Here is a 26,983-nt window from a genome sequence, read left to right on the forward strand (position 1 = left end):
ATCAAACTGTTTACCAATAACTAACTGTGTGAGGAGATGACTGAGAAATAAGGAAACCAACTTCTGTTGCTCTCGCTGACTTGCATTAAAACCACAAACTCAAGAGCACTAAGGATTTCAGAGAAAATTGCATCTTCAAACAGAAAAGAAAAGCCCCTAGCCTGGCCTTTTCCAAGACCATCTCCCGGGATTCAGTACCGGATCCCTGAGGAATCCAGCGCCCGCCGCCTGCCCAGCGCGGTCCAGGTCTGTCCTCCCGCGGGCGGCTCGGCTGGGAGGGGCGGCTCGGCTGGGAGGGGCGGCTCGGCTGGGAGGGGCGGCTGGGCTGGGAGGGGCGGCTGGGCTGGGAGGGGCGGCTGGGCTGGGAGGGGCGGCTCGGCTGGGAGGGGCGGCTCGGCTGGGAGGGGCGGCTCCGGGCGGGGCGGAGCGGGGCGCGGGACGCGGAAGGAGCGGGTTCGGTGGGGCGAGACGCTGCTGTAGGGGTGTCACCTAGGGGCGGTGGGGAGAGGAAGTTTCTGCCTGGGAGCAAGCGGAAGAGACTGTTCATGACAGTCTCGCTCCCACCGCGGATAAGCCGACCAGCATTCCAGTCATGCTCGCGGCACTAGGTTCCCTGGCGGCCGCCCTCTGGGCAGGGTTGCGTCTCAGGACTGTCCTGCTGGGTGCCTTCGCCTTTCTGTTCATTGCTGATTTCCTCAAAAGGCGGCGCCCAAAGAACTACCCTCCTGGGCCCTGGAGCCTGCCCTTCATAGGCAGCTTCTGCCAACTGGGCTTTGAGCAGCCCCACCTGAAGCTTCAGCAGGTAGGCGCAGGCAGAGGTGCCGGGCTGGCCTGAACCTGCAGGGCAAAGGGCAACCGGGGCCGTGGGGGAAGGGTTTGGGTGGCTCTGCAGCTGAAGCTGGTAACCTGGGTAAAACCCACTTTGAGGCTCATTTTCCTCAGCTAAATGGAATTATTCTACCTTGCCTTTTATATCATTAAATGGTTACTATTTACGTGTGCTAGACATGTTACTTTCCTTAACTCATTTATTATGTTATTTTGTTAAACACTGCTTTGTCACCTATAACACTACTACTTTGAAAAACATCTTGAAAATATGCTGTATATTCCTTCTTGGAGGTTCCATTTTCCATGTGTAAACTGGTGATGATATTTCCTAAATTCTCACCACGTTTGGAGAGAATTACTGCCACCCCCACACTGACTGAGCTTCTCACCTTCAGCCTCTTTTCCCTTAAATGCTCTCACAAAAGTTGTAATCTAAATCTGTAATTCCCCTGCATCAAGATTTTCAGTGACTCATGTAGATTCTCATAGTTCAGACATCTTACCAAGCCACTTGAAGCCCTTCTTGACCTAATCTATTTTTCACTGCTTTATTCTCATCTCCTTCCAAGGCTCCCCAACTCTGGCCACTAAATTCTTTAATGTTCTCTCCCATGTACAACACTTTCTCAAGAATCCTCAGCTGGTATCCCTGTAGACACATCAGAACAGGTATGTAGCTAAGAGTCAACACTATGGTAAATGGTTATAAAGATTAATTAAAATAGTTAATGGGTATCATTAGCATAGCTTTTAGGGAGGTTCAACAAATATTATTCACTTTCCCTGCAAACACCTGGCCTAGTTTAAACATGGATTTACATTACTCAAGTACAAATGACTCATCACTTTCAGGGAGAAATTCACAACTGGCAATTAAGCTGACAGAATAAGCAATTAAGCTGACAAAATTTTAAAGGTATGCCTCTATAATCATTCCCTTGTTTTAGAAGTATGTTGTTTAATTTTCAAGGGTTTGGAGATTTTTCCCATTATCTTTCTGTCATTGTGTTCCAGTTTGATTCCATTGTCTTCAGAGAAAATGCTTTGTATGATTCCAATTCTTTTAAATTTATTAAAGTTTATTTTATGACCCAAGATATGGTCTATCTTGATGGAGGACCCATGTGTGTTTGAAAAAAAAAATGTGTATCCTGCTGTTGGTGGGTGAAGTATTCTATAAATTTCAGTTAGATCTTTTTGGTCAATGCTGTTATCCAGTTATATATCCTTTGCTGACTTTTTGTCTGTTCATTCTGTCAGTTACTGAGAAAGATGTGTTTAAGTCTCCTGCCACAAATATAGATTTATCTATTTCTCTATTCAGTTCTATCTGGTTTTCCTTCATGTATTTAGCAACTTTGTTGTTTGGTTCCTATGCATAAAGGTTGTTATCCTTTTGGTTAATTGACCCTTTTTTCATGATGTAATGTCCCTGGTGATTTTCTTGGCTCTGAACTCTACTTTATATGCTATTAATACAGCCACTCAGGCTTTCTTTTTATTAGTATTTGCATGGTATATTTTATCCATCCTTTTACTTTAAACATATTTAAATCATTATATTTGAAATGGATTTCTTATAAAAAGTGTGTAGTTCATTTTTAAAATTCATTCTGCCAATCTTTTTCTTTTAATTAATGTATTTAGGCCATTGATATTTAATGTAATTATTGATTTATTAGGCTTTAATTAGCCATTTTGTTGTTATTTTATTGTTTTCTCTCTTTTTTGCTGCTCGCTGTTTCTCCTTTCCTATCTTTCTGTGAGTTACTTAAATTCTTTTTTAAGAGTTCCATTTTTATTTATCTGTGGTGTCTTAGAGTATTTCTCTTTAGTTTTTTTTTTTAGCGTTACTCAAGATTTTTGTATATATTCATAGCTTATTTCAGCCCATTAGTACCGACATTTACCACTTAAAGTTGAATATATATGTATATATTTATAACTTGCCAAATGTAGGTTTCTTCACAGTTTCTCCTTTATGATAAAAGTGTCTTAAATATTACCTCTAAATATATTGAAAACCACATTAGACAATATTGTAATTTTTGTTTTTAACTGTCAAAATGACATTTAAAAGTTAAGAGGAAATAGTCTATTGTCTATACCAATTTATTTTCCCTTTTGCTATTTCTTCATTCTTGAGGCTCCAAGTGTCCTAGTTCCAAGTGTCTCACCATTATCATTTCCTTCCTATATGAATAACTTTCTTTGCTATTGTTTTAGAGCAAGTCTTCTGGAAAAAAGTTCCTTTAACTTTCTTCATCTGAAAATGTCTTTATTTTACACTTATTTTTGAAATATAATTTCACTGGATATAGAACTTTGGTTTGATAGCTTCTTTCTTTCAACACTTAAAAGTGTTTTGCTACTTTCTACTGGCCTTCATGGTTTCTGATGAAAAATCTTCTGTCATTTGATTTGTTGTCTGCTATAGGTAATAGTGACTGATTTCAAGATGTGTTTTTTTCTGACTACTTTCAAGATTTTTTGAAATCTTGAGATGATTTCAAGATTTTTTGAAATCTTGAGATGATTTCAAGATTTCAAAAGATAATGTCTTTAGTTTTCAGAAGTTTGATCGTGATGTGTATTGGTCAGGATTTCTTTGTGTTTATCTTCTTTGGAGTGAATTTCTTTGTGTTTATCTTCCTTTGGGTCTACTCAAATTCTTGAATCCACAAGTTGAATTTTTTTCAAATTTTGGAAATTTTCAGTCATTATTACTTCACATACTTTCCACCCAACATTATTTTCCCTCTCATGGGACTCTTGAACTTGAATGGCATTAGTACAATCTTCTGTTATTACACAACAGGTCAATCTCTTTTCTCTGTGTTGTTCAGATTTGATAGTTTCTATTAATTTGTCCTCAAGTTCACTGCTTCCTCTATCATTAATACCCTGTTACTGTGCTCATCCCCTGAGATTTTTCTTTGAATTATTACCATTTTTGTTCTAAAATTTCTCTTGGTTATCTATGTTCTTTATTTCTTTGAGATTTTCTAGTTTTCCCTTTTTTCTCAAAAGTGTTCATTATTGCTTGATGGAACATGTTTATGATAGATGCTTTAAAATACTTTTCCAATATTTCCAATATCTGTGTCATCTCAGTACTGGTTTCTGTTGATTTCCTTATTCACATCTAGGTTTTCTTGGTTTTCAGGAAGATGAATAATTTTGAACTGATTTCTGGTCATTTTGTATATTATAAGACTCTGGATGCTATAAATCTTATATTTTGCAGGTAGTCAACCTGCATACTTTTGTGGTCTGTGGTTCAAATGTGACTGTAGGTGTAACATCTGTATAATGCTATTCTAGTCTGCTTCTCTTATTTGTTACCCAAATGATAGGAATCTTTCCCACAGTCTCATCAGTGCAGATTAGAAAGAAGAATGGTTGGTACAGCAGACAGCATACTGTCCACTGACTCCTCCAGGTAAATGAGCCTCTTTCTTACTGCAAGAGGGCTAGAAGTCAGAGTTCTGTCCACAGACTTAATGAGAAAGAGGCACCTGGCTTGTTACTGAAGAAGAGGGATAGACTTTCTAAGTCCGCTTAGCCCTAACTCCTCCAGGGAGTCTCCTTATTGCAGGGCATGTGTGGAAGTTAGAGTTTATTCCATAGTTTCTTCCATGCGGAGAACCACCTTGGTATGGCAGCTCCCATAGGGTGGGCGTATACCACAACATTTTTCATGTTTTTTGCCTCAAGAACAGGCAGATAAAAGGACTAAAAGGCTTCAGCTCCTTTGTGCTATACTTTTCCAGATCCTTTGGCTAGATAGAGAAAATAGGCTTTTCTTGGGACTATTTTTGTCTGTGCCCATTTGGGTTGTGATTAGGAGGAAAAGTAAAATGGAAGGTTTTTACTCAATCTTGTCCAGAATGAGAAGTTAAAGACTTGTAGCACCACCATGCCCTGCCACTACCTCCCCTTGACCTACCACATATTTGACTCCTCTAACTAATGAACCCTGTATTCCAGCCACACTACATAGTTTGTCCTGGAACATCCATATTTTCTTTTCTTAGGATTTCTGTATCCTTTTCCTACGGCCCAAAAGTTGTAGTATATTTCCTTTTGCTGGCAACCTGAACTTCACTTAAGATCTAGTTCATATACTACCATATCTTACCAATTTTCTCTGACATCTGGGGTGAACATTCATCTTTTTTTTGTTTCTTTATACCTGCACTATAGCATATGTTATCTTCTGTAATGCATTTGTTTATCCACATAGCCTCTCCCAAGGGACTTTAATACCTTAGGAAATCACTATATCCTGTGATCTTTGTACTGCCTCCACATATAACATAGCAAAGCAGGAAGAAGCCTTGCAACTCTTATAAGTGTCATAAAAACTTGTTGGATTGTACTTGAATTTATTTCCAGAGATTATACTCAGACACCTAGCATCGCCCCCAAGAACTACCTTTAAATCCAGGTTTCTTAATGGTAGGGGACTAACTATTGAATACCTGAAGTTTCATGCCTAACTATATTCATATGTACGGGATTTTGTTGGAGAGCATATCCACTAGATTTTCAAAGGATTCCATGAATCCAAAAAGGGTAAGAACAACTGTTATAAAACTTCAGCCCACATATTTTCTTTCTTTTCTTTTATTCCATTGGAAATAAAAGCAAACCATGCTTTTAACTAAAAAAGCAATCTGTGCTCATTGCATTATAGAGTATAGCAAAAGAAAAAGAGTCTGACCACTCCTCATGCCCATCCCTTCTACCCTCATCACTGCTTCTCACCAGCCCCTCCCAACACACTCACCAATACAAGTCTGTTAGGACTTTGGTATATATCTTTCCAGATATCTGTGAAATAAATATATAATTCTTTTATAATGCTTTGAGATTCTACATATGAAAGAGAAAATGTTGAAAACCCCAATATAAAAATTATTAGAAGACATAAGGAGGCAATTCAATATGCAGATCATGGAACATTTATTAAACCTCAATAAAATATAAAGATTGCATGTGGTTTTTGCATATCAGAATGATTCTAATGCACATGTGCATACATGCACATCCACACACACAACACCCAGGGTTGGTGAGAGTTTCTAGGAACAGACCGTCTTACCCACTGTTGGTGAAAGTATGAATTGGTACACACATTTCTTTTTTTTTTTTTTTTCCTTTTCTTCTCTTCATGTCTTTGTTCTACTGTTTAAGTTTGAAAACTTAGATTAACTGGAATCTCTCTCAACTTTTGTGTATCATGGCTCAGTCTTGTCTGTCTTACCTTCCATTTCAAATTTTTCCACTTTGAAATTCCCTGAATCCTGTTATATTTTTCACCTTATAACTCCTGTTTCAATTCTTTACACTTTCTTTTTCTAGTTTCATTTCTGATTTTAAGACTGTTTAGACCTTCTGATACACTTTTAACCACTTTTGTTCACTTAATGTGTATTTTTTTTCTTTTTTTAATGAGGAACAAAGTATATTCTACCTGAAGATCCTTTTCACATGCCTCAGGGTCATTTAAGTCATGTAAAGCATAATGCTTGAACTAAGAATTGTTAGCCTTCACTACCATCATAAATATTATTGGGAAACCAGGGCACTAAGAATTAATTTGATTTATCCTTGTTTACACAGTTGATCATATTATAAAAGTTTTTGATCAGTTTGGTTGGACTCAAAATATGCATGAGAAGAGAGAGGTGGAGATAGGACTTGGAAGAATTTCATTTCAGTATGCATTTATGGAGTGCTAGGTTACTCTGAGTATGAGCTGAGATTCTAGATTGTATCACTTTGTTAGCTGAGTCATTTAACTTGTTACTTGAACACCCTTATTGAACATTCAAAACTAGTCAGGAAGGCTAAGCCATTCACCTAAGCACCCAGCAAGATGAAAAAAAATGTCTAATTGATTTATATGGACTCATTACTGCAATCTTCTAGAAGCAGTCATGTACTTTGGAGGCATATTGACCAGAGGTCGGATCTTGGCACTGCCTTCAATAGCAAGTCAGGACATACTGTCCTAGAGATAAACAAAGATTGATGGAAAATCTGTGCAAAAGGAGCAATAGAAGGACTGAATTCAGTCTTGGTCTTTAATGTGGGAGTAGGGTGACCTGGTAATGCTGAATCTATTGTCTGTGCTCTGTCGGGGATTATATAGGTCCTGGGTTCTAAATGTGCCATGGTGGAGTAAGTACATGATTGGAAGAGCCACAGCTACCTGGAGGAAATGGAACCCTTCTCTTTGATACCATTGCCTGCAGTTCAATACCATTGCCTGTAGCTAGATACAACCCAGCCCAATAAGAGGTAGAGGCAGTGTCTACTAAGGCAGAACTGTCTCTTTTCTGAGTTTGAGACATTGATTCATGAGCAAGCATTATCATCCAAGCTACATTATTCTCACCTGTACACTTTACATACTCATGAACACATCCACAGTTTCCTTTGACCTCCCACACCCTTACTCTTACACTTTCACTAAATGCAAAGGTCCTGGAGCCATCTCAGGATTATTTTTTGTTATGAAATCTTAACATCATACCCAATGAATGTGGCTGTCTTTTACCATATGTGATTTTCTCCCACATATACTTGTGTTTTCACAAAATCATGTCACCATGATTTTGAACTCATATCCCTTTCCACATAGAGTCTATTGATTCCTCAGAGACTCGTGGAGATGTAGTATGCCGGGAACCAGAAAACAAAGTGTATTTCACATCACTGCTCTCCATCTTCCTCACAGAAACCTCTGAGAAAGAATAATTCTCTCTTTATAGCTAGGTTGCTGAGGCTCAAAAAAGGTGAAGCAACATTTCCAAGAGCCAATAGCTAGTGAACTGCAGACCCAGAATTCACATAAAACTCCAGAGCTAGACAACTTTTCTCTATATGGGGCCTCAGCCCTCTAATGAACTTTCTATTATCTAGCATGTGTTTGGGGATGAGTCATTCTCTTCTGGGTAAACAGATACATTAATTCACAAAGAAATTAATGTTTGCTATACCAGACATTCAATAAATATAACTAAGCCTTTTTTGTGAGCCAGATGTACAGAATTCTCTCCCTTTACTTGACTCTAGAATGTTGGAGATTAGAGACTTTGTTTATTTTATTTGCAGTTATATCCTCAGTGACTTGTTCTAGGGACCTGTGATTTGTTCTCACTCAATTCGTGTTGATTGAATATTAGAAAGAACTTCCAAATCCTGTAGTGAATTGAACTTGAGTCTAGTTGGGAGGAGGAGTAACAGAGACAGAGTAAAACACTCCCATTAGACAACAAGTATGCATACATACACACACACACACAATATCATCAGTCCGAGCCCTTCCAGCTACTCACACACACACCCTTAGTTTACTGACACACAGGCATGTGCATATTCACCTGTGACTATGTAACTATTTTTCAGCTTGTGAAGAAATATGGGAACCTCCTTAGTCTGCAGTTTGGTGACTTGAATTTAGTAACTGTAACAGGATTGCCCTTAATCAAAGAAGTCCTTGTCCACCAGGAACAAAACTTTTTGAACCGTCCCATGACTCCTATCCGAAAACATGTTTCAAAGAATAATGGTAAGTTTCTTGACTGGCATAAGATTTGTGTACTTGATATTCTTAGTTTCTGTTAAAGGTGCTGTTATTATAATTCTTCAAAAACCCTGGAGACCAGGTCCACTGTAAAACCTCTTCCATTTAAGGAAGGTTGATGCCCATTATCCACATGTGAAGTCCCCTAAGAGCATTTGACAGAGTCAGTACTAAAGTCAGAAATTTGAGAGAAGTCTCCTCTCCTGTAGGAACTCACTATGAATGTTTTGATAATCAAGTAATCTCATCACTCAATGATAGCAGAGGAAGAGTCCATGCTTCTCTCTTTCTGCTTTCCCATTCTAGACCTCTTGCCCTAGGAAATTGGCAATGGATTTGCCTCCTTGTACTGCTCATCTAATTCCTTCTTCTTATCTCTATTTTCTTGTGATTGGTCATCAAGATCATGCCACACAGGGTGTCTCAAGGCTTCCAGTTGAACACAACCCAATACAAATTAGAACAGGCTGGTGTGAATATTTAAAATTATTATTAAAGAAATTTAATCACTTAAAAGCTGAAATAAAAAACTCAGATCTATATGTCTATCAAAGCACCATTTTATAGGTGCTTTGAAATTCATCTCTGAAGTATTTTATCCATTTGCTCTATATCCATTCCCTATATTTTTTAATTGTCTGCCCTGTGAAGCACTGTGCAGAATAGGGAGATAATAATGAGTAGAATAGAGGAAGTCCATGTCTTTATTCCTTATGTACCTTACCTTCAATTCTGGGAGAGAGACAGTGACAATTAATTCTATAAAAATTTAATGCCAATAATACTATGGAATTAAGTGCAGGGTACACTTATTAGAGATAACTAATCTATTCTGAGAATTCAGAAAAGCTAACATAAGGAAATGGCAAGTTATTTAATAAAATGAATAGAAAGGAGGACCATCACGCAGAAGGAATAACATATGACAATCGCTGAAATGGGATGAAGAACAGGGAACCTGAGGAATTGAAAGGTGGCCAGTGTAGCAAGAGAACATGGATTAAATAGAGATAATGACATGAGATGAAGTTGCTGAGTATGCTCAAGAGTAGTTCATGCAAGTTTTTGTTAAGGCTATTGGTTTTTATCCTAATAACAATGGAATATATTGGGTGGTTTTTAGCAGAGAAGGGAATCTTCATATTTCTATTGTACATTTTTATGATTCATTTAGGCTGCAGGATAAGGAATAGAATTAAGGGAAGAAGAATATACGTGCAGAACAGTTCATTTAAAAGCCTAATGAAATGATAGTTAGGATTATGGCATTGACAAGAAATAAGGGTAGATTAGACAAGCATGGTAACTGTGAAGATACATTGATTCAAGGTATTCAGGTTATAAATTCAGTAAGACACATTGAGCTAGATATAGAGAGGACAGAAGGAAAAAGAGGTATTGAGTTTGATGACCAACTAGGTAGGTGATGGAAAGCGGGAACACCTGAAGGAAGATAAGGTGTTTGGTTTAGTTTGGTTTGAGTGGGAAGTTGTATGGAGAAAATATTGAATTTAGTCTTGGAAATGCTGAATTTGAAATGCATTTAAGTTGACAAAGTCAAACAAGCAGTAGTTTAAATGTATCTATAGCTCAGTATCAGAAATAGAATGATCACTATCAATAGATGGTTTTAAAATTTTAGGAGTTGATCAGATTTCCCAGAAATAGAATATAGAGTGAGAGGATAAGACACTTTGGAACTAACCTTATAGAACTTCATTATTTCAGGGTTTGATAGAACAATATGAACTAGCAAAAGAAATGAGGTATGTTTGGAGATTATGCTATCACAATGGCTGGATGCCATTTGAATAGAATATTTCAGGAAAAAAAGTGTCCTAGGTTGCTTAAAGATCAGATAAGATGAGGTTTAAAATATCACTGATTTTACAAAGTAGGACCATTTTATTGCAATGGTGGAAGCTAACAACAGATATTAAAAGGAGTTGAGTATAGAAACAGAAAAGAATGTAGTATTACCTGTGTATGATGGTTAGGCTAATGTGTCAACTCAGCCAGGGAATGGTGTTCATTTGTTTGGTCAAGCAAGCACTGCACTATTTGTAATACAAGGGCATTTCATGGGCTTTATTTTATTTTATATTTTTAAAGATTTATTTTTTATTTATTTCTCTCCCCTTCCCCCCCAGTTGTCTGCTCTCTCTGTCCTTCACTGTGTGTTCTTCTGTGACTGCTTCTATCCTTATCAGCGGCACCGGAAATCTGTGTTTCTTTTTGTTGCGTCATCTTGTTGTGTCAGCTCTTCATGTGTGCGGCACCATTCTTGGGCAGGCTGCCCTTTCTTTTGCACTGGGCGGCTCTCCCTACAGGGCACACTCCTTACGCGTGGGGCTCCCCTATGCAGGGGACACCCCTGCGTGGCAGGGCACTCCTTGCACGCATCAGCACTACGCATGGGCCAGCTCCACATGGGTCAGGGAGGCCCAGGGTTTGAACTGCAGACCTCCTGTGTGGTAGGCAGATGCCCTATCCATTGGGCCAAGTCCACTTCCCTCATGGACTTTAATCATCAGTGAGTTGATTGCAAAGAGGGCTGATTACATCTACAATCAACTAAGGAGATTGTCATCAACAGTGAATGATGACATTCATTCATTGAATGAATCAATCAATTGAAGACCTTAAAAGGGGAAGTGATTTCAGCATTCAGAGAGAATTCCCAGCTCTAAGTCAGATAGCCAGTGTCTACTGGGAACTCATCTAGGACCTTCCTTGGAGCCCCTGGTATGCAGCTTGCCCTGCAGAATTTGGACTTGTGCATACCCACAGATGAGTGAGAAAATTTTATAAAATCTCATACTATTTACAGATATCTCTTGTCAGTTCTCTTCCCTAGTGAACCCTGACTAATACCATTTAGTGCCAGGGGTGGTTCTTAAGAAACAAAATCCTAAAAATTGCATTTATGAATTGGTTCTGGGATTTTTGCAATTGGCTATCTATGCTGATTACATTCAAGGGCATTCACTCTCTTTCCCATAATCAAGAGGACACTGACACTCCATGATGTGAATTGGCAATAGAAATACACAAAATATCACTAGTGGATGTGACTATTTCCGTGCTTATAAGAGGCAAGGATCTGGATGAGAGCATTTTTAACACCTTAACAGAGTTTTGTGGAGTTAAATGGTACAATGATATTGGCTGGCTGTTTCTAAATACACTGTATATAGTTACAAAAGAAGGGGATGAACTAAAGACTTCAAACTTGCAACTTAGACACCACATGAATGATGTGAAAGTTTCTGTTTGCTCTGAAAGAAAATCTTGTTTCCTGACGTTGCAGACTTGAGATCTGTGAAAACCAGACTCAGAGTCTCATTGTACAAGTAGCAGAGTTACAATGGAAACTAAAATCTCAACCTTTCAGGGTGTCTGCTATTAAAGTGAGGACATTGATTGGAAAGGAGTGGAACCCTGAGGAGACATATGGGTTGATGATGATATCAGTGGGGATATTGAAACCTTAAATTCTGCTGAGACTTTGACAGATAAACCTGTAATGTCTGCCCTGTGGAGACCACACAATGTCAGGCTTGTATCACACAGCCTCCGGCCTGCCTCAGGGAATTCAGACCTCCTCCCAACTTGAGGTGGGTACCAGCTAAACTAAAGCCTGCACTGCCCTCCAGCCTTCCCTGGGAAGTCTGTCATCCAACCCCCACCTGAAGAGATTAACCCTGCCATGCCAGATGAAAATTTAAAGTAATGTCCTGGGGTCAATAGCTTGCAAGACATTTTTAATCCTTCTCCTTACCTACCCCACCACCCCTCTTTTCTTCAAGACCTATAACTAGAGTAAAATCACAAAACCCCCCAAAGTTGAAGTATGCAGTATGATCCATGGAGAAGTACACTGTACTCTAAAAGAACTGCATGAGTTTTCCAATTTATATAGTCAGAAATCAGGGGAATATGTGTGGAATGATATTAAGGGTATGGAATAATGGTGGAAGGAATATAAGGTCAGATGAAGCTGAATTTATTGATATGTACCCACTAAGAAGAGATTCTAGATTCAGTGCTATAGCTCAAGGGGTTAGAAACAGTTTGCTCAGGTGGCTGGGTGAAACATGAACCAAAAGATGGTCTAGAATGTCTGAGGTCAAGATGCCCAATTTACCTTGGTAAACTGTAGATGAGGAGATCCAAAGGCTTAGAAAGATTGGAATATTAGAATGGATTCACCAGGAATGTCCAGAGGACACATCTTTAACCAGGACTGTGAGGAATGAATTTATAAGATTAACTCCATCTTCCCTAAAAAGCTTTGTGTTTGCTCTTCTCTGTAGTCCAGATATTACTGTGGGAACTGCTGTCATGGAACTAGAATCCTTAAACACTATGGGGATGATCAGATATTGAGGAGGTAGAACCCAAGTAGCAGCATTTAATCACAAAAGTCAAGTTGGGTGTGGCTACTACAATGAAAAGCAGACTCAAAGCTGCAATCTTTTCTGAGTCACATAGAGCTATAGCATTCACCAGTATATCATGGGGTACCTAGAAGTAAAATAGATAGGCAGTCTACTAAATTCCTACTTGATCTGCATAAGCAGGAGAGTTCTAGGTTGATTGAACAAAACCCAAACTTGAATTACAGAAACAAAGTCATGCCTCCTTAATCAATTCCCAGACGAGATAATTTACAGTCCCAGAGACCCTTGAATGAGGGGAAGGCCAAGGTCCCCTTGGGGAAGAATCCTATTACACTGCCAAAAATGTATGCTGTTAATCTTTCCCAAAGAGACCTACACTGGCTCAGAATTGACTTTAATTCCAGGAGACCCAAATATTGTGTAGTCCAACAGTCAGAGTAGGGGCTTATGAAGTTCAGCTGATCAGTGGAATTTTAGCTCAGATCCATCTTACAGTGGGTCCCATTCTGTGGTTCTTTCCCCAGTTCCAGAATGCATAATTGGAATATACTTAGTAATTGGCAGAATCCCCATGTGGTTCTCTGACTTGCAGATTGAAGGCTGTTATAGTAGTAAAAGGCAAGTGGAAGCAACTAGAGCTGCCCATACCTAGCAAAATAGTAAATCAAAAGCAATGCCAGATTCCTGGAGGGATTGCAGATTCCTGGAATGGGGTTATGACCATCAAGGATTTGAATAATGCAGAGGTAGTGATTCCCACCACATCCCCATTCAATTTTCCTATTTGGCCTGTGCAGAAAACAGATGGATCTTGGAGGGTAACAGTAGATGATCAAAAACTAACCAGGAGATGATTCCAATCACAGCTGCTCTCCCTCATGAACTATCATTGCTTGAACAAATCAACATATTCCCTGATACTTGGTGTAGCAGTTTGATATGGTTATGAATTCCAAAAATAGATATTAGATTATGTTTGTAATCTGGTCTGTACCTGGGCATGATTAAGTTATAATTAGGGCCTTGATTGGGCCATGTTATTAGGACATTGAGTCCCCACCCCTTGGTGGGTGGGGATTCACAGATAAAAGACATGGCAAAGGAGATTTGAGGGTTTTTGATGCTGAAGCATTAAGCTGGAGCCCCAGGAAGTAAGCTTATAGAGGAAAGAGAAGCAAGCCCCAGGAAGAGAGGAACCCTGGGCCCAGAGAGAAGCAAGACCCTGGAAGGGAGGAACCCAGGAATCCTGAACCCTTGCAAGACGTCGGCAGCCATTTTGCTCCAACACGTGAAAATAGACTTCAGTGAGAGAAGTAACTTATGCTTTATGGCCTGGTATCTGTAAGCTCCTACACTAAATAAATACCCTTTATAAAACCAACCAATTTCTGGTATTTTGCACCAGCACCCCTTTGGCTGATTAATATACCTGGTATGCAACTATTGATCTGGCAAATACTGTTTTATTAATTGCCATTAGTAAGGACTACCAGAAACCCTTGATATACCCCTGATATACCTCAGGAGTATATCAGCTCTCCAGCCCGTTGTCATAATATTGTCCATTGGGACCTTGATGGTCTCTCTGTCCCACAAGACGTCACACTGGTCCATTATGTTGATGATATCATGCTGATTGTACAGTGAACAAGAAATAGCAGTGACTCTAGACTTATTGGTAAGGCATTTTCATGAAAGAGGATGGTAGATAAATCCAACCAAAATACAGGGGCTTTCCACCTCAGTGAAATCTGCATCCATGCAGTGATGTGGGACATGTGAAGATTTCTCTTCTAAAATTAAGGATAAGCTGTTGCATCTGACCCTTCCTACAGCCAAAAAAGAGGCACAGTGCTTAGTTGGTCTCTGGATTTTTGGAGACAACACATTTTCTCATTTGGGTGTGCTATTGTGGCCCATTTACCCAGTAACCAGAATGCAAACCTTTAGTATTTTGGAGCAAAATCCTGCCATCCTCTGCAGATAACTCTCCTTTTGAGAAACAGCTTTTGGTCTGCTCCTGGGCCTTAATAGAGACTGAACGCTTAACCATGAACTATTAAGTTATCATGAGACCTGAGTTTCTTATCATGAACTGGGTATTGTCTGATCCACCAAACCATGAAGTTGGGCATGCATAGCAGCACTCTGCCATGAAAGAAAGTGGTATATATGAGATAGGGTTTGAGCAGGTCCTGAAGGGAGTTACATGAAAAACACAAATAAATTACATGAGGAAGTAACCCAAATACCCATGGTCACCACTCCTGCTATATTACCTTCTCCTTCCCAGCTTATAACTATGGACTCTTGGGGAATTCCTTACAATGAATTGACTAAGAAAGAGAAACCTCAAGCCTGGTTTACAGATAGTTATGCATAATATTCAGGTACCACTTGAAAGTGGACAGCTACAGCACTATAGCGCCTTTGTGGGGCATCCCTGAAGAACAGTGGTGAGGGCAAATCTTACCAGTGGGCAGAAATTCAAGCAGTGCACGTGGTTGTTCATTTTGCTTGGAAGGAGAAATGGCTGGAGGTGTGTTTGTATATTGATTCTTGGGCTGTTGCCAATGGTTTAGCTGGATAGTCAAGGACTTGGAAGAAACATGATTGGAAAATTAGTGACAAAGAGGTCTGGGAAAGAGGTATGTGTATAACCTTTCTGAGTGGACAAAAAACATGAAAATATTTGTGTCCCATGTGAGTGCTCACCAGAGTTCCACAGAGGAAGAATTTAATAATCAAGTGGATAAGAAAACCTGGTCTGTGGCTAGCACACAGCCTCTTTCCCCAACCACTCCTGTCCTTACCCAATGGGCTCATGAACAAAGTGGCCATGGTAGTAGGGATGGAGGCTAAACATGGGCTCATCAACATGGACTTTCCCTCACCAACACTGACATGGCTACAGCCACTGCTGAGTGCCCAATCTGCCAGAAGCAGAGATACATACTCAGCCCCTGATATGGCATCATTCCCCAAGGTGATCAGCCTGCTACCTCGTGGCAGGTTGATTACATTGAAACACTTCCATCATGGAAGGGGCAGTAATATGTTCTAACTGGAATAGACACATACTCTGGATATGAGTTTGCTTCCCCTGCACACAATACTTCTTCCAAAACTACCATCAATAAACTTACCAAATGTATTATCCACCACTGTGGCATTGATTAGCATTTCTTCTGATCAAGGAACCAAATTCACAGCAAATGATGTGTGCAGATGTGCACGTGCTCATGGAATTCACTGGTCTTACTATATTCTCCATTATCCTTAAGCAGCTGGATTGATAGAACAGTTAAATGGCCTTGTGAAGACACAGTTATGGCGCCATATGTGGCAATACATTTCAAGGCTGGGTCATTGTTCTCTAGGAGGCTGTGTATGTTCTAAGTCATTGTCTACTCAGACTAGTGTGTCAAGCCCTCAGCATTGCAAGTGTCTATGAATCTTGTCCTTCAAGGAATGAAGACTGGTGGTTGCCATGGGCCCTGAGGGGAGAGGGAGGGAGGAATAGAATAGATGGAAGAGGGGGTAATTAGGGGGCAATGGAAGTGTTCTGCATGATCTTGCAATGATGGATACAGGCCATGTTAAATTTCATCAAAAATTTATAAAAGTGTATGGTTTAAAATGTAAACCATAATGTAAACCATTGACCATTGTTAGTAGCCATGTTTCAATATTTGTACATCAGTTGTAGCAAATGTACCATCCACATGTAAAAAGGCCATTAATAGGGAAAGGGAAAAAGGGGGAGGATGTTGGTTATATGGGAATTCTCTATATTCTGTATGTGACTTTATTGTGCCCTAAAACTTCTTTGAAGACAAAACGAAAAAAGTAAGACACTGGAGAAGAAATGGAAGAAAATGTCACTGTACATAGAGGACTACAGATATTACAGTGATGAAAGGCAAAACATCAAAAAAATTGTTTTTAATATTTTAAAAATATTTTTCATTTTTAATACTCCAATTTGTTTTACTTTTTTTACTTTTTCTTAGTTTAGTTTCTCTAAATTCTTATATATTTTATTTCCTATGTTTAAACCTATCATTATTATTTCATTTTCCTATTAATTGAATTTGGCGATATTCTTGGGTTACAACAGTGGCAGGGGAGGATCACCGGTGCGGGGTGTCAGTGATGGGGGATACATGGGAAGAAGTTTACCTGGCATACATATAAGATGTATAAAGATGTTCAGATATTCATGGGACATTGCAACAGTATGAGATTCACACAATAAGACAAAGAATATTGAATTCCCATCCTAGAGAGTTTTGCCACATTGTCTAATGGAATAGCAACAATCCCCCAAGTACAGAGGCAATGACTAGTGAAGGAGGATTGTCCATTGATGGGCCCTTGATATTGATAACTATGCCTCTGAGCTTTTGCTCTTGAAATTGCACCTTAACCTAGTGTTGTAGGGTGCCTAAGAGTTACCTACTGAGAACCTCCATGTTGCTCAAATATGGCCTCTCTCTAAGCCAAACTCAGCATATAAATGCATTACCTTCCCCCCAGCATGGGACATCACTTCTGGGGATGAGCCTCCCTGGCACCGAGGGATTACTACCAAGCACTGGCTGGTGATGCAACTGGAAAAAGACCTTGAATAAAAGGGAGAAAAGGTAAAGGCAAATGAGTTTATATGGCTAAAAGACTTCAAAGTGAGTTGGGAGGTCATCAGAGAGGTAATGCTTATGCATATCTCAGCAAGATCTCAGACTGCCAAAGTAGATACTATCCCAAATAGTGGGGCTCATGAGAGCTCTGGAGACACCCAGGTCCTCTGGTCATGACAGATAGCTCCATAGTTTGGTGCCTTGCCAGTGGGCCCTACTTTGGAGTTTGTACTCTTGAGTGTGACAGCGTTGGACTCAGATATGACTTCTCTTCACATTCCTCTTCTGTCCCTTCTATTTGAACCTGTAGTTGGTGCTAGAGTTGGTAGGTATATGTCCAAGAGACTTGAATATCTGGGCTGTCCGTGTACCAGCTGGGTCCTGAGCCTCAGCAGAGTAGCAACATCTACTGTCCAGTTCATTGGGCTCACCCAAGACAACTAACAAGGAGATGAGGCTGGACAACCACCACACCAAGGAACCGAGAGAGTCTACAACTGCAAGCAAGAAAGTCCCATCCATCAGCCATATGGGATTGAAGGCCCCTCTCAATTAGAGGGGGAGTGGGCACTGTCATCCCAGAATCCTCAGGATTGGGGGATAAAATATGGACTAGAGTGGACTTACTGGTATTCTACTGTAGACTTATTGTGATTTTAGCAATGGAAGAAATTATATCATTGATATGGAGACAGTGACCAGTGGAGGTACTAAAGTCAGGGAGAGTGAAAAAGAGGTGTAATATGGGGGCATTTTTTGGACTTGGAATTGTCTTGAATGACATTGCAATGACAGATACATGTCATTATATATCCTACCATAACCTAGAGAATTGAGTGGGAGAGAGTGTAAACTACAATGTAAACTACAACCCAAAATGTGTTCAATTGCAATGAATATACCACACTAATGAAAGAAGTTGTTAATGTGGGGAAAAGTGGGATGTATGGGGAGTGGGGCATATGGGAATCCCTTACATTTTATGTAATGTCTGTATCTTTTAAAAATAAATAAAAAATATATTTTAAATAAATAAATCAGTATCCACTCTATGGTAGTTTCTCCCATAGCCAGGATTTACATGTCCAGGAATCAGGGGGTGGAAATGGGAGTAGCACCACTTACTATTACCCCTAGTGATCCACTAAGAAAATTTTTGCTTCTTATGCCTGCAACCTTAAGCTCTGCTGTTCTATAGGTCTTAGTTCCAAAAGAAAGAGTGCTTCCATCTGGGAACACAGTAATTATTCCATTGAACTGGAAGTTAAGACTGCCACCTGGCCACTTTGGGCTCCTTGTGCCTTTGAATTAAAAGGCAAAGAAGGGAACTACTGTACTGGCTGGGGTGATTGATCCTGACTATCAAGGGGAAATAGGACTCACCTACACAATGGAGGTAAAGAAGAGTTTGTCTGGAATACATGAGATCCCCTAGGTTGTCTCTTAGTACTACTATATCCTGTGATTAAAGTCAAGGGAAAATTGTAACAACCCAGTTTACACAAGACTAACAATGACCCAAAATCTTCAGGAATGAGTTTCGGTCACCGCAACAGGCCAAAAACCACAGCCAGATGAGACGCTTGCTGAGGATGAGGTGAACATGGGATGGGTAATGGAAGAAGGTAATGATAAATATGAACTTTGAGCCCATGACCAGTTATAAAAATGAGGACTGTAATGGTCACGAATATTTCTTCCTTGTTTTGCTATGAGATTGTTTGTATATGTACATAAAATAAATACCTTTGTTTTCTTCCCTGTTTTTCTTATCATAAGACATAAGTTAGTTTTATATTATAGTATTTAAGGATGTCAATTTTAAGAGTGAATATAGTCTGATTCTGGAAGGAATTAGTGTATTTCCAGTTGTACACAGAACAGTTGAATATTGTTAGGCAGAAACAAATATAATGCATGTGTCTGTTATTGTATGACTGTCAAGGTGAAAAGGGGTGAAGTGTGATGCTTAGGCTAATATGTCGACTCAGCCACGTAATGGTACCCAGTTGTTTGGTCAAGCAAGCACTGGACTAATTTTAATACAAGGGCATTTCATGTATTTTAATAATTAGTGAGTTATTGCATAGATGGCTGATTACATCTACAGTCAACAAAGGAGATTGCTATTAGCAATGAGTGATGTCTCATTCAATCAGTTGAAGACCTTACTTAAATGGGGAAGTGATTTAAGCATTCAGAGAGAATTTCCAGCTCAAAGTCATCATCTCCTGTGAGTGCATCAAGGACCTTGATTGGTGCCTGTGGTTTGCAGTCTGCCCTGTAGAATATGGACTTCTTGCATCCCCACAGTTGTGTGTGAGAATTTTAGAAAATCTCATACTGTTTTCAATTATTTCCTGTTAGTTCTGTTTCCCTAGGAACCCCTGAATAATACACTGTGATATAAAACAACTAATGTTAGGTTAAACACACTGAATATTTTACCTTTCTCTTTCCTGTTCTTCTTTCTATATGGTATAATCAGTCCTCCTTGTTTTCTGGAGTCATTCCTTCATTCTTTAAGACCTTGCTTAGATAGGGCACTTCTTATAAAGACTTTTGTGCCTCCATCAGAGTGTGGACTTAGTTTTCCCTTTGAGTGCATTCCTAATATTTAGCACAACATAAATACTTAAATATATTTATGTAAATAATATTCGAACCATGGACTTTGGAACCAGGTAGACCTAAATTTGGATGCCTGTTCAGTTGTTTATAATGGTGTGATATTTACATTACTCCTTGTACCTCATGTTTTCTTGGGTAAAATGGGGACAATAATTTTAAATTGTATAATAATTTACCCCATGGAGTTTTGTGAGTATTAAATTATATAATGCATTAAGAACACTTAGTGAAGTGCTAAGCATAGCAAGCATTCAATAAATTTTAGCCATTATATCCACTGCTTTGGGATTATTTCTATGAATATGTTTCAAGTGCTTTAAAATTCTTCACCTTCCTTCCCTCTGATCCCCAAAGTATTTCCAGATATTCATATTCTAGAATCTGAATGGCATTATTTTGACTTTCTTTTTCACAGGTGTAATCATGTCCAGTGGCCTGAACTGGAAGGAGCAAAGAAGGTTTGTCCTGACAACACTAAGGAACTTTGGCTTAGGAAAAAAGAGCTTAGAGGAACGCATTCAAGAGGAGGTCCACCACCTCACAGAGGCAATAAAAGAGGAGAAAGGTGAGGGAGTGGGCTTTCCGTAGAAAGCAGAAATGAATCCACCTGAATGATCCATATCTTTATTAATCCACCTCCAGGACATCCTTTTGACCCTCACTTCAAGATCAACAATGCAGTTTCCAATATCATTTGTTCTGTCACCTTTGGGGAGCGCTTTGAGTATGAGGATAGTCGATTCAAGGAGCTGCTGAAGTGGCTGGATGAGATCATGTATATGGAAACTTCAATGCAGTGTCAAGTAAGGCAGTTCTATTTCCATATATATTGGTTAAGGATATTGGAGCTGGTGTCAAACACAGATGGGTTCTTCTATCTGTTCCCACAGCTAAAATATAATGTCTTTTTATTGACTTCAACAAAAATTAATTTGAAATCTATCTGTTTGCTTTCACATTTTTAATAATATGAAATATTTTTTATGTTTAAGAACATTTTAACATTCATATAAGGTACAAAATTTCATATGGCATACCTCTATGCAACTATGATGTTCTTAAAAATAAACTATGTTGTCATTATCCTTGAGTCCCTTCCTAATCCTTTTCATTTCCTCCCTTCCTCACAGATACTCTTTTGCATTTAATTTCTCACTTAGCAGGTACTTTTGAGACCGATTTGTGTTACTTGCTCTGCTTTAATGCTGAGTAGTATTCCATTTAATGAATATGTCACTGTTTGTTCATCTGTTTTCTAATGATGTGTATTTGGGTTGTTTCCATTTTGGGGATGTTCTGAATAATGCTGCCCTAATCATTCTTGTGTAAGTCTTTCTGTGGATATATCCACTTATTTCTCTTGAGTATAAATGGAAATAAAAATGCCAAAAAATAGTGGTTGCACTATTTACCACTATTTACCACACCAACACTTGCTGTTATCATTAGTTTAATTTCATAGAGTGAAGCCCTTTGGGATCCAACCTTCACCCCTTTCCTTTGGGGGCCCAGAACTCCAAGTTTTATCCTTTTACACCTGTGTGTCTACCAAAATTCTGCTCAACCTCTTGGTCCCTCAGCCACTTTTCTGGATTTAGAATATACTTTTACTGTCATCCCCATGTGTTGAATTCACCTCTCTAGTTTCTTTCTTCCCTTAGACCTTATTCCTAATTCCTCACTACCTTGGTAAGTATGTGTACATGTATGTGTGTGTGTGTGTTTGCATGCACACATGTGTATTTTTTTATCTTATCTTACTCTTCTCAGTAGAAGCACTGGCCTCATCTGCCATTGCCAAAATTTAAAAAATAGCCCCTCCTTAAAAATCACTTTATTTTTGAAAATTACAGACAAATATAAAAGTAGAAAGAATATAATAGTGAATCACTATGTACCCATCAATCAGCTCCAACAATTATCAACACATGGACAATTTCATTTACTCTGTACCTACACTCAACTATTGCCCCCTGCCCCTGGATTATTTTGGGGCAAATTACAGACCTCAATTTTTTGATCCATTAATATTTCAGTATATATTTTCTTTTAATTAAAAAAGAAGTTTATTTTTTTCTTCCCCTCCCGCACCCCTGCCCTGCTGTTTTTGCTGTCTGTGTCTATTTGCTGTGTGATCTTCTGTATCTGTTTCTTTTTGTCTTCTCTTCTCGTCTTTCTCCTCTAGGATTCACTGGGATTCGATCCTGGGCACCTCTGATGTGGAGATAGCTTCCCTGTCAATTGCACCACCTCAGTTCCTGGTCTTTGTTATGCTTCACCTTGACTCTCCCCTTCATCTCTTTTGTTGTGTCATCTTGCTGCATGATTCACTTGTGTGGGCACTGGCTCACCACGTGGACACTCAGCTTGCTGCACAGCCACTCAGCTTGCCATGTGGGCCCTGGCTTGCCATGCAGTCACTGGCTTACCACATGGGCACTGGCTCACTATGTGGTCACCTCATGTGGGCACTTGGTTTGCCACATGGGGCACAGGCTCACCATGCAAGCACTCACATGGGCACTCAACTCACCATGCAGGCCCTTGTGCAGGCACTCAGCTTGCTGTGTGAGCACATGGCTCACCATGTGGGCATGCAGCCATGCAGGCATCCACACGGGCACCTGGCTCACCACATGGGCACGTGGCTCATCATGTGGGTGCTTGGCTCACTGTGTGGGCACTCTGTTCACCACACAAGCACTGGCTCGCCACCCAGGCCCCAGGGATCAAACCTGGGTCCTCCCTTCTGGTGGGCGGTTTTCACTTGAGCCACATCTGCTTCACCAGTATATATTTCTTACAAGACCCATTTTAAGAAAAATATAATGTTACTGAACCAGAAAATTATTGCTAATAATTCTTTGTCTTCAATACTCAGCCAGTGTTCAGATTTCCCAAAATGTCTCCTAAGTACTTTTTATGTGTTTTATGGGATTTTCTCTTTGAATCATAATCCAAACTAGGCCCATATGTTGAATTGGGTTGCTATTTCTCTCAAGTCTCATTTAACCTATGGCTTCCTGCCCACCACATATTGTTTCCTCTAAAATTTATATTGTGACAAAACTGAGTTATTTATCCTGTAGAGTATTCTACATTCTTGGTTTTTGCTGATTGCGTTCCTTTGCATTCATTGTGTTCTTCTGAACCTGTGTTTTATATACATTGGTAGTTAAATTTGGAAGATTGATTATAATCAGTTTTAATTTTTTTTGGAAGGCTACACTTTAGAAGGACATAATGTCTGGTTGTCTCTTCTGGTTATATTAGGATTGATCAGTGAGTTCATGTGTTATCATCCTGATCCATCAGTTGTAACACTCCCATCAGCTTTCTACCTAATGGTCTAGAAATCCTTGATGGTCATTGCCTACATTTTTTTACATTGGAGTTTTCAAATTGGTGACATTCTAATTTTTTCATTCCTTCTTTGCAATACACTTTGATTATTGACTTTGTATTCATCCAATTTAATAACCTTTTATTATTATTGTCATTTGTATGTGGCTACTTCATAGACAGTTTCAGCATATGCAAATAATATAGCAAATAAATAGCTTTTTTCTTTCTTTCCAATCCTCATACCAATCATTTATTTTTCCATTCATTGTGCTGGCTAGAGTCTCCAGTATATTCATAAAAAATTTCCTAGTATGACAATGGATTTCTTTATTTCTTTTAGTTCTGTCAATTTTTGCTTTATGTATTTTATAACTATGTTGTTAATAGGTGCATACAAATTTAAAATTTTTAAGGCTTTCTAGTGAATTGAAACTTTTATAACTAATGATGTTCTTTATGTCTATTAATATTTTCTTCTAAAGGCTATTTTGTATGATATCAATGTAGATAATCACCTTTCCTTTCATTTGTATTTGGCTAATCATTTTCCATCCTTTTTTTACCTTTTTATTCCCTTATGTTTTAGATGTTTCTCTTTTATATAGCATAAAGCTAGCTGGATGTAAAGTTTTAAAAAATTTATTCTATTTATTACGTTACATTTTTTTTGCAAATATCTCTTTGAGTTCCTGCTTTCAATTCTTTGGGTATATACCTAGTAGAGGAGGGGTTCTTAACCAATTGTCCATGGACCCCCAAGGGGCCTGTGGAAAGATTTCAGGGTGTCTATGAGCTTGAATTGAAAATTTAAAAGGAAAACATTATTCTTGTGGGGGCATGTTGGTACAGGTGTGATATATTTATTAAATAATATGCAATATAATTTTGATTTAGTATGATTTTTATTTTGATAATAGTATGTTCTGAGTGCAGTGGATAACTGCCTGCAAAAAAGTTGGTAAGGATGGTGGAGATGGCTTTATAAGACCATGGGAAAACTTGAATTTCTAAATGTTTGCTGAAAATGACTTTGAACAAATGTTGAACCGTGTTAGGTTATCAGGTATTGAAATTATGGTAAAGTTGTAAAATGTAGGTTTGAATAATCCTAAAATTTAATTTAAAGACATTCCAGTGTTGAGTGTCATAAAACTGTCTGCCCCTCCATTCTGAGAAGGGATCTGTGGTTTTCACCCACTGGCAAAGAGTTCTGTGGAACTAAAAAGATGAACGAACCCCTGCAGTAGAGCAAGTGTAGGGTCATATGGTAATTCTATAATTAGCTTCCTGAGGAATAGCCAACCTGTCTTCCACAACAGCTGCACCATTTTACATTGCCACCAGCAATGAATGAGTGTTCCTATTTCTCCACATCCTCTCCAACACTTGCAGTTTTCTGTATTATTAATAGTTGCCATTCTAGTGCATGTGAAAAGGTATCTCACTGTGGTTTTGATTTGCATTTCCCTAGTTGGTAATAATGTTGACCATCTTTTTCCTGTGTTTGTAGCTGTTTGTACATGCTCTTGGAGAAATGTCTTGTCAATTCTTTTGCCCATTTATTATATGGTCTTTTTAGAGTTGTAAGTTCTTTATATACCCTGCATTTTAAAACCTTATCAGGTATGTAGTTTCCAAATACTTTCTTCCATTGAGTAGGTTGTCTTTTCACATTTCTGGCAAAGTCTTTTAATGTGCAAAAATTTTTAGTTTTAAGGAAGTCTCCTTTACCTGTTTGTCCTTTAATTGCTTGTGCTTTGGGTGTGAAGTGCAAGAAAGCATTGCCCAACAAAAGATCCTGAAGAAATTTCCCTAGTTCTTCTGCAAGGAGTTTTATAGTCCTGATTCTTATACTTAGGTCTTTGGTATATTTTGAGTTAATTTTTATATATGCTGTTAGAGAGTTTTTATCCAATATAAAAATCTTTGCCATTTTATTAGAGCATTTAATTCCTTTTTGTTTATTGTAATTATTGAAAAATTAGAACTTAATTCTAGTTGTTTTGTACTTTCTATACATATTTCTGTTTTTCTCTTTTCTTGACTAGTTTTGATTGGATGTTTTGCTCGTTCCACCTTTTCCTGTATTATTTTAGAAGATAAACGGTATTGCAATATTATTTCATTTTATTATCTTAGAAATTTTAATATGCTTAAACTGCCAAAAATCTAAAATTAATATTTTTATCCTCTCCCCAAAAATATAAGAACTTTAAGCATTATTTCTGTTCATTCTTCCAGGATCCTAGTATTATATGTTTTAGTTTGTTCCTTTTTAACTCATAAGTACATGATTTTTTTTTCTTTTTTCTTTTTTTTTTTTAGTTTCTTTTTGTAGTACATGATTTTTATTGGTTTACTTAGTGAGTTTATATTTCCCTACATATTTACCACTTCAGTTTTCACCGTTCCTTCTGGCATTCCAGAAACTACTACTGAATTTCCTTTAATTGGTGTCAGTTGGTGGCAAATTCTTTTTTTTTAAAATTTTGTTACTTGAAAATATTATTTTGCCATCACTTAAAAAATGTATCTTGATATTGACTATTTTTCTCTCTTTGCACATTGAAAATGTTATCCCAATGTTCCTGTGTTCCTTTGGTGCAATGGAGAGCCAGTAGAATAATATATCTTTTCCTTTCTCTGGCTCAATTTTAGACTTCACTGCCTTTAGTGTTTATTAGTTTCCCCATTATTCACCTAAGAGGATTTATTTTCATTTACTGCTGAAAAGTACCTTTGCCTGGAGCTTTCTGGACACATCACATGAAAATTGGTGAAGCAGTTACCCTCATTCTTATCACATAAAAAGGCCATAATGAATGCTGACTGTTATTATTTTCAGTGTTATTTTGAATTTCTAGTTTTCATTTATACTCATGGTATGTGTCTGTTTGGTAAATTCATGTTTTCCTTCCTATTAGTACACAGCTTAGTATATCAGATTTCTGTGGGTGCCCAGCTGACTTCTAAGTAAATATCTCAGGGATAGGAATTCCAGGGTGGTGAGGGTAGAGGCTGGAAAGTACATTCAGGGGTAATAATCATTTCTTGAACCCACCAATTATACCAGGTTTTTTTGGTGGAAAATTGCACATGCTTTACTCAGTCACTTTTCATAACAATCCTAAAAATTGAAATGAAGCCATATGGTATGTACAAGCAGATATAAGATTGTCCGTGCAAATACAGATAGGGGTCACTGACCGTGGGTAAAATGTTCAATGTACCTCATGTCATTTGACCCATAAAATAACCATGGGACCTCACAGGCAGCTAGTGAAACTAGGGTCAAAAAATTTCATTGATACTATTATTACTACTATTATGTATTTTAGCTAGAAAGAGGTAGAGCTAATAGGCAAACCCATATCTGTCTCATCTAGACAATTTTTATGTTATGCTATCTGCTTTCCATGAGATAATAGAGAAAATTTAACACTTATTTTAAGTAAATATTCCAAATTTTGCCCAAATGGAAATTACATCATAGTGGAGATACAAATAAAAACATAAATGAACATACATATATATGT

General features: G+C 38.4%; 1 protein-coding gene across 1 annotated transcript in view; it reads left to right on the plus strand.

Annotated features, from left to right (window-relative positions):
• Nucleotides 1–419: 419 nt before the first annotated feature.
• LOC101437056 (cytochrome P450 2J2-like) overlaps nucleotides 420–26,983 on the plus strand; it is a 47,413-nt gene continuing 20,849 nt past the window's right edge. The window contains exons 1-4 of the mRNA XM_004483869.3: nucleotides 420–802; nucleotides 8,251–8,413; nucleotides 20,518–20,667; nucleotides 20,745–20,905. Coding sequence (XP_004483926.2) covers nucleotides 593–802; nucleotides 8,251–8,413; nucleotides 20,518–20,667; nucleotides 20,745–20,905 — 684 coding nt within the window. The 5' untranslated portion in view covers nucleotides 420–592. The remainder of the gene's footprint in view (nucleotides 803–8,250; nucleotides 8,414–20,517; nucleotides 20,668–20,744; nucleotides 20,906–26,983) is intronic.

Source organism: Dasypus novemcinctus, chromosome 9 (assembly GCF_030445035.2).
Source record: "Dasypus novemcinctus isolate mDasNov1 chromosome 9, mDasNov1.1.hap2, whole genome shotgun sequence".
In the NCBI taxonomy this organism is placed as follows: domain Eukaryota; kingdom Metazoa; phylum Chordata; class Mammalia; order Cingulata; family Dasypodidae; genus Dasypus; species Dasypus novemcinctus.